Raw genomic sequence first — 18,964 nt, 5'->3', positions numbered from 1 at the left:
ACAACATGTTAGACATGAGAAATTCTATTGATACAGAAGAATTATTTGAAAAATGCAATACCATTAATGATTAAAAAAACAAAAACTTCCAACTAGACATAGAGGAGAAAGAAATCAAGTTGATTTAAATTAAAACTAATGTCCTATTTAGTGGCAAGAAACCAGGTACTTTCCCCCGAAGATCACGAACAAGGCAAGGTGGTCTCCTTCTACCCCCCTTACGAAGCACTGTCCTTGAAGTCCTTGCTAACATAGGAGGAAAAAAAGTACATGAAAGGACACAAGTTGAGAAGAAAAATGAAGGGCAAATGAACGCACAGGAGAAGCTGCCCAGGATCTTAGGGCATTAGGGAACTGCAGATTAAAACAAGACACCACTGGGCATCTAGAATAATTAAAACCCCAAACGCTGACAACATCAAAATACTGATGAGAATGTGGAGCGACAGAAACTCTCATTCATTGCTTGCACAAGAGAAAATGGTGTGACCACTTACATGCAGAACACAGTTTGGAAGTTTTTTTACAAAGTTCGTCACAGTCTTATTACAATCTCCATCAGTTACTACTCTAATTACTAATTAACTACTCTATTTACTCAGAGGAGTTGAAAACTTAACGTTCACACAAAAAGCTGCACATAAAGGTTCTATCACTTCATTTGTAATCGTAAAATATGGGAAACAACCAAACCAAAATGCCATACAATAGGTGAACAGATATATTGGTGCATCGTAACAATAGAAAATTATTCAGCAATAAGAAACAAGCAAGTTTTGAAGAAACAGAGAGACACGCTAAATATTTATTACGGAGAAGCCTGTCCACAAAGACGACGTACAGTATCACTCCAGCTAAATGACATTCTGCAAAAACAAATACATGGAGAGAGTAAGAAGACGAGTGGTTGCTGGGGATGAGGGTAAGAGTGAAAGAGAAGTGGATAAAGCACAGGCAGTTACAGGGCCGTGAAAATACCCTGTGGCACACTGTAGTGAAACAGATACGCGATACTACGCATTTATCAAAACTTCCAGAATGTACAACAGAAGAGTGACTCCAACATAAACCAGGTACCTCGGGACATGACAGCATGTCAGGAGTGGTTCAGTTTTAACAAAGGTACCGCACCAATGCAGGAAATCACTAACATGGGAAACTCTTCGTGGAGGAGGAGGATATACACCAAATTCGCCATTTCTGCTTCATTTTTCTAGAACCCAAAACTAGTCTAAAATACAATCTTTTAATTTAAAAGGCCCCTGATCTCCAGTCCCAGTACCACATGGAAAGAGCTTGGAATTTCTTGTTAAGTTAGAACAAATAAAAACACTACACAGAGAGAAAAATCTGGAACTCTCCACGGCTCTCGAGAGAATTCAGGACACAGGCCAGCAAGTCAGCTGCCCGCAGCACCAGAGAGACAAGCCCAGGGAGACGGGGGAGTTGGGACTCACCGCAGCAGAGGCTCCAGCAGGGACCACCTCTGAGGGGGCACTAGGGTAGGACAACCCCGCGCGTGGGTGCCGAGCTCCCGGGGGCTCCACGCAACCAGCTCCGAGGTTTTGACTCCGGGGGGAGAGGAGTCACAGCACAGGCCCCACCTGCTTTCCCTCCAGGAGCGCGACCAGGTTTCCTCGATAAGGCACGGAGCAAACCTCCCCCACCGGTGTTTGGGGCAGGGCCGGGGCAAATTCGAAGTTGGTAAATGTAGTAAGTTATTGAGATGAAAAGCTTGGTGCGTTGGAACTTATTATACTATCCCTTCTACTTTAGGGAAAGCTTGAAATTTTCCGCAGTAATAAAAACAATGATAGAAAGCTAAAACAAACAAACAAACAAGCAAAACCTGAAAAGAAAAAGAACTAACCGGAGCAAACCGCTTTCCCCTTAACAAAGCCTGCCCTCCGGGGGAACTATGTACCCGGAGTGGAACCTGCGGGTGGGGGGTGGGATTAGGAGACCCAGCTCACCTGCTGAAAGAGAAATAACCAAGTCCAGCCGGTCTCATTGTCCGCGGCAAAGACGGGAAAGAGCCAAGTATAGACCATTCTAGCCATCCTGTACCACCTAAAAGAAAGGAAAAAAGCAAACAAAACAAAACTGAGAAATGCTTATGAAGTGCATAGCTCAGAAGAGACATACATTAAGTAAAAGACTCACTAAAATGTCATGAGGCTTAACCATCGGACTATAGAATGCTCCCCCTCTCCTCACGCCTCAACTGCAACACCAAAGGTCTATTTTTTTATTTTTAAAAAGATTTTACTTATTTATTTGACACAAAGAGAGAAAACACAAGCGGGCAGAATAGCAAACAGAGGGAGAGGGAAAAGCAAGCCCCCCACCCCACCCCGGGAGCAGGGAGCTCTATGTGGGGCTCGATCCCAGGACGCTGGCATCATGACCTGCACCGAAGGCAGCTGCTTAACCCACTGAGCCACCCAGGGCCCTGCGAAAGTCTATGTACAGCTGGTCCATTCACCCAGTACATCATGTCTATCAGGAAAAAACAAAGCAGACCAAAAGGGCAAAGAAAGCAGTTTGAAGAGACAGCAAGCATCAGAAACAGACATGGTAAGGACACTGGAATTATCAGACCAGGAATTTAAAACAACCGTAATTAATATTCTAAGGGAATATGCAAGAATATGTGGACCATGTGAGCAGAGAAATGGAAATCCTAGGAACCCAAAGGAAATGTCAGACACAGAACACAGTGTGATGGAAATGAAGAGCACCTTTGATGGGCTTGTTAGCAGACTGGACACAGCTGAGAAAAAAAGCTCTGCTTTTGGGAATATCTCCATTCGAGCCTCCAAAGTGGGGGAAAAAAACACCTCAAAACGGACACAATACAGTCAGGAGCAATAGCATCCATGTAGCTCAGGACTGTCTCCTAATAAACTCTCTAACTTCCGAAGATTTGATGAAAAAGTTGTCCTCAACATACACACGGAAAAAGAAAGCTAATTCGGTTTGTTAATTTCCAAGATTATCCACGGTGAGCCAGGTGGGATTCATCCCTGGTTTACAAGGATGGTTCAACATTCGCAAATCAATCAATGTGATAGAACAAATCAATAAGAGAAGAGAGAAGAACCACATGGTCCTCTCAATTGATGCAGAAAAAGCATTTGACAAAATCCAGCATCCGTTCCTGATTAAAACGCTTCAGAGTATAGGGATAGAGGAAACATTCCTGAACTTCATCAAATCTATCTATGAAAGACCCACAGCAAATATCATCCTCAATGGGAAAAAGCTCACAGCCTTCCCGTTGAGATCAGGAACACGACAAGGATGCCCACTCTCACCACTCTTGTTCAACATAGTATTAGAATTCCTAGCAACAGCAATCAGACAACAAAGAGAAATAAAAGGTATCCAAATTGGCAAGGAAGAAGTCAAACTCTCTGTCTTCGCAGATGACATGATATTTTATATGGAAAATCCGAAAGACTCCACCCCCAAACTTCTAGAACTCATACAGCAATTCAGTAACGTGGCAGGATACAAAGTCAATGTCCAGAAATCAGTGGCTTTCTTACACACTAACAATGAAAATACAGAAAGGGAAATTAGAGAATTGATTCCATTTACCATAGCACCAAGAACCATAGGATACCTGGGAATAAACCTAACCGAAGAGGTAAAGGATCTGTACTCGAGGAACTACAGAACAGTCATGAAAGAAATTGAAGAAGACACAAAAAGATGGAAGACCATTCCATGCTCTTGGATGGAAGAATAAACATTGCCAAAATGTCGGTACTGCCCTGGGTAGATATTAAGGAGGGCACGTATTGCGTGGGGCACTGGATGTGGTGCATAAATGAAGAATCTTGGAACACTGAAAAAATAAAATTAAATTAAAAAAAAAGAAAGGAAAACCTGAAAATCATGCTATGTAGATTCCCATATTCTGCATATTCTTAACAGTGTTTAACATAAAATACTAATTTATGCCAGACTGATGTTTTCAGCTTTAGGGATTAGAAGTCCTGTTTCAGCCATTTGAACAGAAACTCAGATCAAACAAGTATAGAAAACTTATCCCCATCACCTCGAGAAAATAGCATAGTTTACACACTTTTTTTTTTTGGCCAAGTCTTTATACTTTCTTTTTAATAGCAATCATGTCCATGAACCATGACCTGAGCGATCAACACATTCCAAAATGCAAATACAAATGCAAGGCCGCCATCAGGAATAACGCCATCGCAACCAGGAAAGCAGAAAACGTTTTCCACCTTCATTGCTTTATCTGTGGTTTCAAAGATGGTTTACACACCGCCATGTGCGGTGCCCGAGTGCGAAGAAAGCAAGAGACAAATTCCATTCGATTTTAAGGGTTCGAATGGTCCTCTTTGCGCTGACCCTCTGGCCTCCAGGCTGGCGGGGGCGTTCGTGCGCGGCCCCAGCCAGGGCAATGTCCACCACAGAGCCGGTCCCCCACTTTGACACTCCTCCGGGCTTGTGGCAGGGGGCGGGGGGGAGGGAGAGTGGGCAGCGCTGCTGATCTCCAGGTTGTCTTCAGGGTCACCCCTCACTTTCCCTGGAGAAGAAAGCTCGTTCCCAACCAAAGAGCCCCATTTCCCATCCTGTAGAATCCCAGGAGTCTGGCGATCTCGGTGTCGGCAAGGAGACACCCACCCGTGCCGTGGAAAGTAGGTGAGCAGCTCTCCTGGCCTTGCCCAGTACACGAGTAGAGCTGAAGAATGTTCCGACTGTCCCCCGTCTGCCATCCTGTCACTGATGACAGAGGTGGCCCTTCTGATAACAGAGACACCTGTTATGGGTACCTTTGCAGCCAAGCGTGTGTGTGGTACCCGGGTGTGTGCTCAGAAGCTGGCGTCCAGTCGATTGGCGTCCAGTGAAACAGGAGAGCAGACACCTGAGGCTCTTCTCTCTCCGGAGACCTGCCTCTCCCTGTGACACAGACGGGAAGCTGCCCGGGCAGGAGCTCCAGGGGTGCGCGCTGGGCGAAGCCAGCCCCCTCCGCCTGCAGGACGGGCTCCGCTGACAGGCTGCCCTCGCCTGGCTTCTCCACTGCCTGTCCCAGATGTGGGAGCGGGATCGCACTTTGCATCACGACCACCAACAGCTGCTACCACTGGATGGTCATTCTTCCAAGAAGGTGGGGACTTTTTTCTCATGTATGGAAAAATAAAGGAATTTTATTTTAAAAGTTGAGGGACTCCAGAGCTGGTTCCCTTTAGCAGTGAACAGAATCAGGTGTGCACGTGGTCCAACATTTACTATATTTTTGGCCACAGGAAAGTGACCACCTCCTTCTCTTCGCAGATGTAAATCGCCTCGTCAGCATCTTGGTTAAGAGAATGTGAGAGCAGAGTCTGTTTCAGTGCAGCATCTCCTTGGAAAATAATGGTTATTCTTGGAACAGAAACACCCCAGGAAAACATCGTCACAATGGAGAGTTGCATCAGGCAAAGTGAGGCCACTTACCCACCATCGTTGTCATAGACATGGGGCAGCCCCGATTTTCCCTCCTGACTGTATGGACAAGGGAGCCCAGCAGGTAAATCCATGGGCACTTCGGGGGCATCATGGCATTCAGGGTTTGATTTTAGCACCGAAGGGCTTGGCCAGGGAGGCAAATGCTAAACACTATGACCTCCAGTATGAGCTTCCTCTGGTGGCTACGATTCTGGAAGAAGGGTCGAGAATGGTTTCATCTCAACAAAAGTTCAAAATGCAACTGATGGTTGCCATGATGCTGAGGAAAATAAACAACTTATTCCCTTTAAACTGGATTATGTAACGATTATGTGAGATCAGGTATAAGGGCTGAGGGCTCTAAGAAATATGTTTTTATTTTCTAGTCAAGGTATTTAAGAGAAAATCAGAATTTTTCATTGGAGATTTTTCTTTGTTTTTTATTTGTAAGAAAGTTGTTCAGATTTGACCCCACAGGTAATTCATCTACCACAGTCATTTGGAAACCCCAAACCGACCATTCGGAGGGACCAATGTTGATGACGACATTTCCTGATCCGTGCAACTGAATAGTTTAAGGGACACTGGTGAGTTTTACACAATTTACTTTATGAAGTGTCAGTGGACTGCCTTAGATGGCCGAATTCATGTGCTTTTGTAATGAAAGCATATTGAAGCACATAGACCGTCGGTGTCACTGCAGAGAGAGACCATGAATTAGATTTTTCTAGAAAGCAATATTCATAAAGACACTAGACCTATGACTCAACTAGGAAGATCACAGAAGTTCTCCTTAATGTTCTTATCATGTCAGTGATTATTTGCTTCATAGGAAAACAATGATTATTAACTGTAATCATGACTAGCTATTCCTGTATGAAAATTCTAACTAATCTTTGTGTCTAATTCTGTACACCTTCTCTCTCAGATCCTTGCTCACTAGATGTATCTTTTAATTTATCTGTTACATCTATTGTCTATCATGTATCTGCATATACAAAACAGTCATCTTTTCAATTTCTTTGCTTTTTCACAGCATATGCATTGACAGTCTATGTATTTTATCTTTGGACAGTTTGATGTACAGTTCAAATCTGTTTTGGTGTATGACTGTAATGTGTATTCTATATTTCTATATTTCCTTTCAATGCCTTTAATGTTTTCATGACTATGGGTTTTATTTCTCTCTACCTAACAACTCAACTTATTATATTTTTTATTTTGCATAATTTTGTCCTTGTCTTTTCCTTGTTTTTCTCTATATAAGTCCAGTGTCCGAGTGCCCATTTTACTCCATTTATTATTTTTCTATTGGTTATGATATCTGGTTTTCTTCCCGTAGGAAGATAACAGGAATGACAAAGAAGGGTGACTCACAATTAAGGAGGAATGAAAGGGACAGATTTTAGCAATCCGGCAGGTTTTATCTTACTGGGCTTTTCTGACCAGCCCCATTTGGAGATAGTCCTCCTTCTGGTTGTCTCTACCATATACATTCTGGCCCTGGTGGGGAAAACAGCAATCATACTGGTCTCCAACTTGAACCCTGAGCTCCACATGACCATGTACTTCTTCCTATCAAGGGAAGAACATCACCTTCATCACCTTCCCTAATCTCTCCTTCCTGGACCTCTGCTTCACCACCAGCATCATTGGGAAGATGCTGTGGAACCTCGAGGGTCCTGAGAAGACCATCAGCTACCCTGGCTGTGTGATCCACCTCTACCTCGCCCTGGGGCTGGGCTCCACGGAGTGTGTCCTCCTGACCGTGACAGCCTACGACCGCTTCAGTGCCATCTGCCAACCGCTGTCATGTCGTCATGCACCCAAAACTTCTCCGGCGCCTGGCAGCTGTGGCCTGGACCAGTGGTTTCGTGGGGTCCACGGTTCAGACCATCCTCATCTTCCAGTTGATTCTCTGCAGCCACCACACAGTGGATGATCTTATGATTTTACGTGCGAGGTGCCTGCCCTGATTGAAATCGCCTGTGTGGACACCACCTCCCTGGAAAACGAGCTCTCTGTAGCAGGTGTCCTTTACTCGGTTATACCTCCGGGGCTTATTCTGGTCTCCCGAGGCTGTATCGCTAGGAGTGTGCTGAGGATGAAGGCCACCGAAGGCAGGAGGAAAGCATCTGGGACCTGCGGGTTCCCTCTCCTTGTCATGGTTTTGTTCTTTGGGACTTCCGTTTCTGTCTCTATGCAGCCCAAGAGCAAGTACACACAGAACCACCGCAGTTTCCTCAGCCTCTTCTCCACTGCAGTGACTCCCTCGCTTAACCCTTTGATTTACGCCTTGAGACACGAAGAGGTTAAGTGGGCCCTGAGAAGGTTGCTGGGGAGAGACCCCCATTGGGGAAATGTGAAATACACTCACGCAAGCCCCCAGAGACCGAGGACTTTCAACACCATCTAATTATGGCTTCTCGCGGCATTTATAAGGATCACAGCTTAATCTCCTAAATAAAATAGCTGTGAATTTTCCTTTCCATGGCATCCTGAAGTTACAACTCCAAGTCCTTCTTATCCTCCGTGCCAAAAATGTCATGCCTCTTTTTCTGGTTATTTCGTGAAGATTCTTTGAATAAATAAATAAATATTTATAGGATTGCACATGGGTCTCTGAATGACACTTTCATAAATCCTGGATTTCTTGCGCTAGGAACTAACTAATGCCATGCCTGAACAATTATGGTAAGTCTAGTGCCTCATCACAAAAGTCAACCTTCCAGCTCCCAGTGGGAGAGCTCTGGTCACAGCGGGGTCAGTCTGGGTCTCCCTGAGGACGCAGCTCTGCAGCAGGCTCTCCCTCTGCGGCTTGCCTGAGTGCAAGGGCCCTGCAAACCTACAGCTGCCTGACCGTGTGCCTTCGGCAGGGTGTCCTGGATCCTTGTGCACACAGAAAAGCATCTGGGGTTAAGTACACTCAGGGATTCGTCTGACCTCTCCCACCCACAGAGAAAGCCACCAAGGAAAAGGGGCCATGACACTCGAATTCTCTGTTATGCATGTCTCGTCACCACAGACTCGCTCCCAATCTCCTTTGATCGACCCTTTAATGCTATATCTGAATCTAAGACACATATGCAAACACATTTTAAGTACTCTCATTAAATCTGAATATTTAAATCTCACAAAAGTCAGCAGGTTTATTTACAACTAAAAATGATTGTCTTTGTCATATTTAATATTCCCTTTGATTGATATTGTAACTGCATAGAATTTATAAAATTGTTTTCTTTATATTGAATATAAAGTTTTCACCCATTCTAGTAACATACTTGAAAATGCTGGTAATTTTTTAAATTTGAAAATATTGGATTTGTTTTCCCTACGTTCACAGTAGTTATGGGTTTACAAAATATTATCAAATCCTTATTGTCTTTAGTTCTAGAGCCTGCTTAGACATGGACATATCACCCCTCTGAAAAGATCTCATACATTAGAAAGAAGCCTGAGCACCAGGGCTGTCCCTTCCCAGCAGAGATATTCTTTGGTCTTTTCACTCTTATTTATTTTGGGGAAAGAAGCTGCAGGGAATCGGAATTAATGGAATGAACTTTCCTGGAATTTGTTCCTGCACCAGACCCTCTGTTCCCAGCGCTGGCCCTTGCTCACTTCTGGGGACAAGCGGCTCCAGCCTCTGATCCTTGGTCTCCACGTGGGCAGAACCACAACAATAGTCCACAGGTAGTCTTTAAGGTCAGACATTAGACAAACATTGAAGGATCTTGAGCTGCCTTTCTAGACATTCAGAATCCGGTAAATGGTGGGTATCCTATGGTTGGTGCTACTGTCAGAGCTGGTGCTGAGAAGAACGAAGTCCAAAGCCTCTTTGAAACCAAATGGCACAGGGTTTGAGGACCAAAGTCAGCAAAGAATTTCTCCCTTATTAACACTCAGGAGTATTGAATAGAGAAGATATGGAGGATAAGTTAATTCATGACAATATAGATATTTAAAACAAATATTAAATGTTCAAGAAGATGCATTTTTGTACTTTTTACATATTTTTATTATTGTTATGTTCAATTAGCCAATATACAGTACATCATTAGTTTTTTTTTATATTTTCGACTGCTTTCAAAATAGTATATATGTTTTGACAACATAATCTGTTACGAGAAGGGACTTGAGTGTGTGTGTGCGTGTGTGTGTGTGTGTGTGTGTGTGTGTGGTTAGCAAAAGGCTAAAATAAAGTAAAATAAATAGGTATATTGTTTATTCCTTCATGGAAAGAATATACATGAAATGGGCTTTAATCTTTACATTTTTATATATTTTATAAATTGGCTCTGAAAAGCATTATTATATTTGTTTTAGTAAAAATGTCCACAATTAAATTTTTTAATATTTGTATTATACATAAATTACTTGAATGAGTTGGCCAGTTTTTGTTTTGTTTTGTTTTGCACCTGCTTTATTTGAAGAATACAGATCGAGTTTTTGCTAAAATATGGATATCTGGCAAAACACACGTCTTGGTCATTAGTGAATATCACTATTGTCCTCTGATAAAATTATCACATTCTTTGATCTTTTTGAGCTAATTGAGATTTATATCTCGAGTAAAACTGCACGTCTTTAAGGTGTATAATGTGATGATGTGATACACATTTGTATTGTGAAGTGATTAGCACAAGTTATTAACACACAGTGTCACCTCACAGCAATTGTGTGTGTGGTGAAAACACTTGAGGTCTACTCTCTCAGCACTCGTCATGGGTACAATACAGCATTGGTCCTAGGGAACCTGTCCATCACACCCAGAGCTTTTCATCATACACAGTAATTAAGGCACAGACCTTCACTCTGTCCTTTACAGCTCCTACATGAGTAGCTGCTGGCCCTCATACGTCCGAGCACTTCTCCAAGAACCAGGCACTCACATCGCAGGCAATGCCCTTCAGATGCCTACAGCTCATTTCTCTTCAGAGCAAGTGTGTGGTGGATTTCCAAACACGTGGAGTCAGAATTCATTTGCACATATGCAAATTTTGTAAATTACATAACAATCTTTTAAATTATTTAGGGTAATCATTTTGAGTTCATTATTCTCCTTTTCTCCTTGAATTTAAATTTCTCTTTTGAATTTAAATTTTCTTTTTAAAAACATTTTCACCATAGAGACTCTTGATAAGAATATCCCACTTTTTTCTTTTAATATTCTGCAACAAATACCTCTGACACGTGTTTACTTTTTTTGGCATGTTTATGTATTTTTATAGTACATGCAACTCACAGAAAGAATTAATTCTATATCATGTAACAACAATTAAGGTTGAAATGTTTTAAATATTTTTTATGGAAGGAAATAATGTGCTTCATGGAGTTTTAGGGAATTGAGAGTCACGTGGGACCAGAGACCAGGGCAGAGTCAGATGGGATCCTCAAGGGCTAGAAAATGCCTAAGAGTACAGAACGAGAATTGTCCAGATTTCTGAGATATAAACTAGCAATCTGTTTAGCAAGCCCAGATGGGCGTTTTTTGTAAAACTGTCTAGTGTTGGACTCACCTATTGAGATGCTTTGGTAGCCAACTCCCTTCTGGAGTCTGGCAATCAGAAGTTCGACTGAGAGTACAGAGGTGTCTCCAAAATTACTCTACTATCATTAAAGAAGGTCCTTACAAAATGGGTTGCAGAGAGCCTTGACTTTGTTTCTTTCTTTACTCTTGGGTTGTGTGTGCATTTTTTCAAAGAACAGATTTTCATGGTCCTCTGGTATCTACCCACGAGTCAGAACCTTTCTCTTACCCAGGGTTCTCCGGAGAGCTGCCTTGACCTCCTTGTTCCGTAAACTGTAGATGATGGGATTGAGCATGGACGTCACCACGGTGTAGAATAGAGCTAGGAGTTTATCTGTTCCTGGTGAATGGCTGGCCTTGGGTCTCAAGTAGGTGACAGACCCAGAGCCATAGAAGAGCGTCACGACAAGCAGGTGGGAAGAACAGGTGGAAAGAGCTTTATGGCGGCCCTCAGGGGAGGGCATGATCAGCACGGCAGCCAGGATTCTGCCATAGGAAGCAATGATTAGTAGAAACGGACTGGAAATGCAAAGAATGGCCGCAACAAAGACGGCGGCCTCGTTATGGGATGTATCACCACAGGCAAGAGCCAGGATAGGGGGGAGGTCACAGAAGAAGTGGTCTATTTCACAGGGGCCGCAGAAGTTCAAGGAGAAAATGTAGTTGGTCTGGCCCAAGCCTACCATGCAACCCACTCCCCAGGAAGCGACTGCCAGCCGGGCACACACACCCCGGCACATTCGCGTTGCATAGTGGAGTGGGGAGCATATGGCTATGTAGCGGTCAAAAGCCATGGCTGCCAAAAGACAGCACTCACTGATACCAAAAAATGTGAAGAAAAACATCTGCGTAGCACACCCTTCCCGGGAGATGCCCCGGGCCTCACTCACGAGGCTCTGCAGCATCCTGGGTATGACCGAGCACGTGTAGCCAATCTCTAAGAGAGACAGGTTGGTCAGGAAGAAGTACATGGGCATATGGAGGACCGGGTTGGTCCAGATGGCAAGGGCTATGAGGGCATTGCCCGTGAGGGATGCTAAAAACATGAGTAGGACAAGGGTGAATAAAAGGAAACACTGTTCAGTGACCTCCGAGAACTTGGCAAATACAAAGTGCTTGACAGACAGGCTGTTGTCCTGCCACAGGGAGCAGCTGAGGTTCATGACCTGGGGAAAAGGACAACAAGGAAAGTGTCATCCAGCTATAAATGCAAATCTCTATATTGCTTTTTGTGAGCTCTAGTAAGTCAGAGAGATACATTTCTGACCTGCAATTCCAAAAATCAAAAAAGTTGGAAATTACACTCGTCCTCACAACTTTACAAACCAAATCCTGATCCGTGTTCATGAAGCCAGCTTATCTGTTCAAAAATATACTGAGTCACACTGAAAAGAAATTTAAAAAATAAACAAAATTTTTTTAAAAAAGACAAAAACACACCTAGTCATCAAGCATAAAATTGGGAAAAAAAAATAGCTTAAGCTCAATTCCTTCTTCATTTCTCCCATTAATCGGTTGTCAAATACTGCCAGACAAAGGTTTTCTCACACCCGTCATTTTCTCCCCGTTTCTTTTGCCACTGAATTCGTCACACATTCATTCAGCAAGTGGTTTTTTTTAAATTTTTTATTTCTTTTCAGCGTAACAGTATTCATTGTTTTTTCACCACACCCAGTGCTCCATGCAATCCGTGCCCTCCCTAATACCCACCACCTGGTTCCCCCAACCTCCCACCCCCCGCCCCTTCAAAACCCTCAGGTTGTTTTTCAGAGTCCATAGTCTCTCATGGTTCACCTCCCCTTCCAATTTCCCTCAACTCCCTTCTCCTCCCCATCTACCCTTGTCCTCTATGTTATTTGTTATGCTCCACAAATAAGTGAAACCATATGATACTTGACTCTCTCTGCTTGACTTATTTCACTCAGCATAATCTCTTCCAGTCCCGTCCATGTTGCTACAAAAGTTGGGTATTCGTCCTTTCTGATGGAGGCATAATACTCCATAGTGTATAGGGACCACATCTTCCTTATCCATTCATCCGTGGAAGGGCATCTTGGTTCTTTCCACAGTTTGGTGACCGTGGCCATTGCTGCTATAAACATTGGGGTACAGATGGCCCTTCTTTTCACTACATCTGTATCTTTGGGGTAAATACCCAGTAGTGCAATTGCAGGGTCATAGGGAAGCTCTATTTCTAATTTCTTGAGGAATCTCCACACTGTTCTCCAAAGTGGCTGCACCAACTTGCATTCCCACCAACAGCATAATAGGGTCCCTAAACCAGGCAAAGACCCTACCAAAAAGGAGAATTTCAGACCAATATCACTGATGAATATGGATGCTAAGATTCTCAACAAGATCCTAGCAAACAGGATCCAACAGCACATTAAAAAGATTATCCACCATGATCAGGTGGGATTCATCCCTGGGTTACAAGGATGGTTCAATATTCGCAAATCAATCAATGTGATAGAACGAATCAATAAGAGAAGAGAGAAGAACCACATGGTCCTCTCAATTGATGCAGAAAAAGCATTTGACAAAATCCAGCATCCGTTCCTGATTAAAACACTTCAGAGTATAGGGATAGAGGGAACATTCCTGAACTTCATAAAATCTATCTATGAAAGACCCACAGCAAATATCATCCTCAATGGGAAAAAGCTTGCAACCTTCCCGTTGAGATCAGGAACACGACAAGGATGCCCACTCTCACCACTCTTGTTCAACATAGTACTAGAAGTCCTAGCAACAGCAGTCAGACAACAAAGAGAAATAAAAGGTATCCAAATTGGCAAGGAAGAAGTCAAACTCTCTGTCTTCGCAGATGACATGATTCTTTATATGGAAAATCCGAAAGACTCCACCACCAAACTTCTAGAACTCATACAGCAATTCAGTAAGGTGGCAGGATACAAAGTCAATGTACAGAAATCAGTTGCTTTCTTATACACTAACAATGAAAATACAGAGAGGGAAATTAGAGAATCGATTCCATTTACTATAGCACCAAGAACCATAAGATACCTGGGAATAAACTTAACCAAAGAGGTTAAGGATCTGTACTCGAGGAACTACAGAACACTCCTAAAAGAAATTGAAGAAGACACAAAGAGACGGAAGACCATTCCATGCTCTTGGATGGAAGAATAAACGTTGCCAAAATGTCTATACTGCCTAGAGCAATCTATACTTTTAATGCCATTCCGACCAAAATTCCACCGGTATTTTTCAAAGAGCTGGAGCAAATAATCCTAAAATTTGTATGGAATCAGAAGAGACCCCGAATTGCTAAGGAAATGTTGAAAAACAAAAATAAAACTGGCGGCATCACGTTACCTGATTTCAAGCTTTACTACAAAGCTGTGATCACCAAGACAGCATGGTACTGGCATAAAAACAGACACATAGACCAGTGGAACAGCGTAGAGAGCCCAGATATGGACCCTCAACTCTATGGTCAAATAATCTTCGACAAAACAGGAAAAAATATCCAGTGGAAAAAAGACAGTCTCTTCAATAAATGGTGCTGGGAAAACTGGACAGCTATATGTAGAAGAATGAAACTCGACCATTCTCTTACACCGTACACAAAGATAAACTCGAAATGGATAAAAGACCTCAACGTGAGACAGGAATCCATCAGAATCCTAGAGGAGAACATAGGCAGTAACCTCTTTGATATCAGCAAGTGTTTTTTGAGCACAAAGTAGTCTGCACTTACTATTTCAGGTCCTGAAATTTAACAATAAAAAAACACAACACAACACAACACAACATTTCTTCCCAAATGGAACTTATTTAGTGAAAGAAAGCAGAAATTAAATGGGCATTCAATGAATAAAGAATTGCTGTAATTGAGAGCATTAAAGCCAGTGTCCTGGGGATTTGGTGTTGGAAGGGGGCTTCGGGCATGGCGCAGCAGGAGCTCAGGTGTGAGGACCCCCACACCCTCTCACACCACACTGACCCTGCATGCTGAGTTCCCTGCTCAGGACGACAACCTTTTTTACCTTTCGTACTTCTCATCTGCCAGCCTTTCCCCATCACAGGGTTCTTTGCTAAATGGAAGTTACCACTGCCTTCAAGTTAAAATTCAAATGTCTTCATGTAATTCTTGCAAATCCATGGATTGGCTCACCGCCTATTGATAGAAACTTTGATCTTACCCTGTAACCAAAGGACCTCCTAGTACAGTATATCCAGCTACACACACTAGCAGCCTTTAGGGTGTGCCTTGCTTGCTTGATTTCCTTGTCTTTGTGCTCATTTTCTTGCAGGGGCTTGACATCTGCCTCCTCGACTGTCCACCTAGTCATCTGCTCAGTGTGCTCAGGTTGCAGGACAGTGTCTTCTCCTCTCTGGAAACTTCTTCCCCACTCCTGCGCCCCCTCACCCCCATCCTCGGCAGGGAAACCCCTCCATGTGTCCCCACCACTCAGTAAGCTCCATGAGAGCACTCCCAGCACTCCAAGGACAACCAACTGTTCATTTCTTCCTGAGCATAGCCTGGACACAGACGCGGAGAGCAGAACTGCATTTCTCACCTTTACTTACCATTATACCCACTACACTTAGCAATGAATAGGTTCTCCTGTAACGAGGAAAAGCTGGAACACTAAGCTTTCCTCTGGCTGCCCATGCATCTGCCCATGGGTGCCGAGTGTGTTTTCTGAAGTTAATTATGATAAAGCTCATCTCCCACAAATGTCTCAATGTGACAGTTGTCTCTCAACCTAATACCTATGCGTTCCGGACAAAACATTCCTCATTCTTCTTTGTGGGTGTACTGCCGTTTGGCTTTTCTTTTGAAATGTCATCAAGCACGAGTCTAAGGAGTGTTTGCCATGAAAAGGGCAGATGAAGTAGGAGGTTTTGCGCCTACTGCTCTGGACTCTATGTGTTCATTAGCTTAACGTGAGACCAGGTTTACACTACATTTGTTTAGAACACATCATTGTTTGTTCCACAGTAATATTTGATGCAGGTAAATATAACAAAAAATATGCTTTTTGAGGTTCCAAGTTACTATGAAAAGACAAATATATTAGGTGCATTCACAAAAGATACATACAAAAACATACATTTTTGCATGTATACATCCATCCGTACACCCACACACAAAAGCACACAGATTCAAATCTGTACTTAGGAGCATCAGAATTAAGAGTATTTTGGAGATATTCTATCTGGGTTCAGATCCTAACACAGCCATCTAATGCTGGGCCAAAGTTAACATTTACTTAAACTGTTTCCTCAATTTTTCCACTTACTAAAGGAGATTATAGTGGTATATTCCTCATGGGGCTTCTGTGAGGATTAAGTGAGTTAATTCCCATAAAAGCACTTAGGAAAACGGTTCAGTACTCAGTAAGTATCGGCCATCGTTGTGCCTGCGTCCAAGTGTATGTTACTATAGATTCACCTCCATATACTCCCGCTTGTGGAATTTCTTTTTTATCACCGTCCCGAATCATCCCTCTTGATGTTCATCCCCTCCTCGTGTCTGGCCATGCATATGCCATGATGGAGAGAAGAACAGCAAAAATAAGTGCATACATATATACATACATACACACAAACACAAAAATGCCACCCAAACATTATGTCCTGGGGAAAAATGGTTGGGTTATGGATCATTGTAATCTACTGCTTTGCTGTAATTTAATCTACTGAGCCCTGCAAAAGCACCCAAAGTTAAGGATGGGAACAAGGGAACACTGAAAAAATAAAATAAAGTTTAAAAAAAAGGAATAATCACAGACATATGAAGGTTATGTATCTATAAGCATAATATAAGGTGATCTAACACTTATCCAACAAATATTGCTTGCAACTTTAAATACCTGTGCCTTGTAGTAATATTTGCAATTAAGTTGGAATTAAAAATGTTTTAAATATGGCAAAAAAAAAAAAAGGATGGGAACAAGTGGAACAATTCAAAACTGCAAAATACAAAGTAACAGCTCTGCATAATGACAGGGATCCCAGTACATGTGACTGTTGGAAACCCTGCTCACATGTCACGTAGTCAAAGTAGTCATACATATATTAAAGCATTTGTAGGCATCTTCCTGACATAGTAGTTGATTTTAATATGTATGGTTCCCATGAGGTAAGGTAATTCAGGCAAAGCTGAAGCAAAGAAAACAGGTCATGATTGTTTTGGGGTTTTTTTTGACCCAAAAGATTTTCTTAAACATCCTAACTCTACAGTAGTAAGATTCTCTTCTCCCTCCCTAACAGTCATTGGCTCGACATGGAAATAGGTAAAATCTGATTTTTAAAATTACACTTGCTATTGTTTTCATGAGTTACTCTCCACTGACCTTAGACTGGGGGACCTGGGGTCCATGTAGTAGTGACCAGCTTTATGTACATACCAAGAACAATTTATTTTAATCACTGCTATGGAAAGAGTGAGATACTTGAAGCAGGTGCCAGGTGTCTCCAGAAAGAGCATCAAGCCAGTAGAACCACTGGATTTGAACATCGCTTCTGTCCCTCACCTGACATATTTTCTTGACTTAAAGTTTCTGACTCATCATTTCCTTGTAAATGAAGGATGATGAAGCCCTTCCTGTCTTTCTTGCTGTGTTGGTTAGAGTTAAAAATGCAAACTGTAGAGCCAAATCATGAAGATAAGGTAAGAAATGGCCTTAAAATGCAACTTATCAGCATCAAAACCTCTCGTCTTTTAAAACACCATGTTAATGCATTCATAGGACACTGTATGGAATATTCTCTATTATTATCAGTATCAATTGTTATAACATATTATATACAAAATAAAGGTGTATCTTATTAATATAAATGTCCTATATATTATTATCAGTCTATAAAAGTGTCCTATGAAGAGTCCCTGATTAAGCAAATGGCACTGTCATATAATCCGAAGATACAGGAGTTTCATGCTCTATGAGAAATTCTATTTGTAGATTCCTATTCAATGTAATAAAGATTAAGTGGCCTTTGAATGCTGGAGAGATTCTGAAGGTTTACATATTGAGGTGGACTTTCAGTGTCATTTGGATATATGAGAGAAATAGAGAAATAAGGCAATTTCAATGGCTCCGCTTCATGGGCTTCCTCGCCCAACCCTAAGAGTCAAGACAAGCACTCAGTATGTGATTCTGGCTTGGAAATAACCCAGCACAAGTGATTCATTTTGGGTCATCCACACAATTAGATATGTTGCTTGAGTGTCTCAGCCTCTTATGAATCTCTGTTTTCACAACAAATGTTTGTTTTTCCTATCAACCAAAGGAAAACATGATGTTATCGGACATTATAACTGAAACACTACAAGAAACATTTAATAAATATTAATCCTTGTTAGTATGAAATTTTCACTTCTGAAATGCCTTTATGTAAATGGCTCATTACAGATTATAGAAATGGTTACCCACGGCTTTCCACAGTTTCCCCACAGTCACTGCACCTAGGATCTGATAACAAGGTGATGCCTTATCATGATGCAGCAGAGACTATTTTATCATTTGATTGGACTCACGTGTGCAGGAGAAGCCAGGTATTTCCTTCCCCAACAGTAACAGACAGTTCCTATGAAATAATTAATTTAGAACAATTCACAGGAAACTTATGACAGGAATCCTGGTAAACTGAGTAAGTTATACTCTTTGGAGAAGGAAAAAACAGCTGATTACGGTTATGGTCAGCATCGAAAAATGCTTCAGGCTTGGCTGTCCATGTTCACACTGGAATCCACCGTCTTCCACAGCCCTCTTTTCTTAAGACATCGGCTGTGCCACGTACCTGTAATCCTAACATTTACGGGAAACACTAGATGGTTGCTGCTTCTGATAAGCCACTCCCTGACTTTCTCTGCTCTGTCCCCTTACCTTACAACCTCTCACACTCCAGGTGATGTAAGTCTCCCAGTCCTCTTAGACGGGGCACCCAGAAGCTTTTGTGGCAGCCAGTGCTGCTTCCTGCCTCAGGAAGCCTGTGTGTCTC

General features: G+C 42.4%; 1 protein-coding gene and 1 pseudogene across 2 annotated transcripts; one reads left to right on the top strand and one right to left on the bottom strand.

The window, feature by feature from the left end:
• Positions 1-6,849: 6,849 nt before the first annotated feature.
• Positions 6,850-7,876, top strand: LOC308344461 (olfactory receptor 2G3-like; annotated as a pseudogene). The gene has a single exon. The product of its transcript is annotated as an olfactory receptor 2G3-like (transcript).
• A 3,311-nt stretch (positions 7,877-11,187) lies between these two features.
• LOC308343974 (olfactory receptor 10C1-like) lies at positions 11,188-12,150 on the bottom strand (the record flags this gene model as incomplete). Its single annotated transcript, XM_080805253.1, has 1 exon — positions 11,188-12,150. The coding sequence occupies one exon, from the start codon at positions 12,148-12,150 to the stop codon at positions 11,188-11,190; it is 963 nt and encodes a 320-aa protein (XP_080661379.1).
• Positions 12,151-18,964: the final 6,814 nt, after the last annotated feature.

Source organism: Martes martes, assembly GCF_963455335.1.
Source record: "Martes martes genome assembly, chromosome: 6".
Classification (NCBI taxonomy): domain Eukaryota; kingdom Metazoa; phylum Chordata; class Mammalia; order Carnivora; family Mustelidae; genus Martes; species Martes martes.
This window is presented reverse-complemented; position numbering and strand designations above follow the sequence as displayed.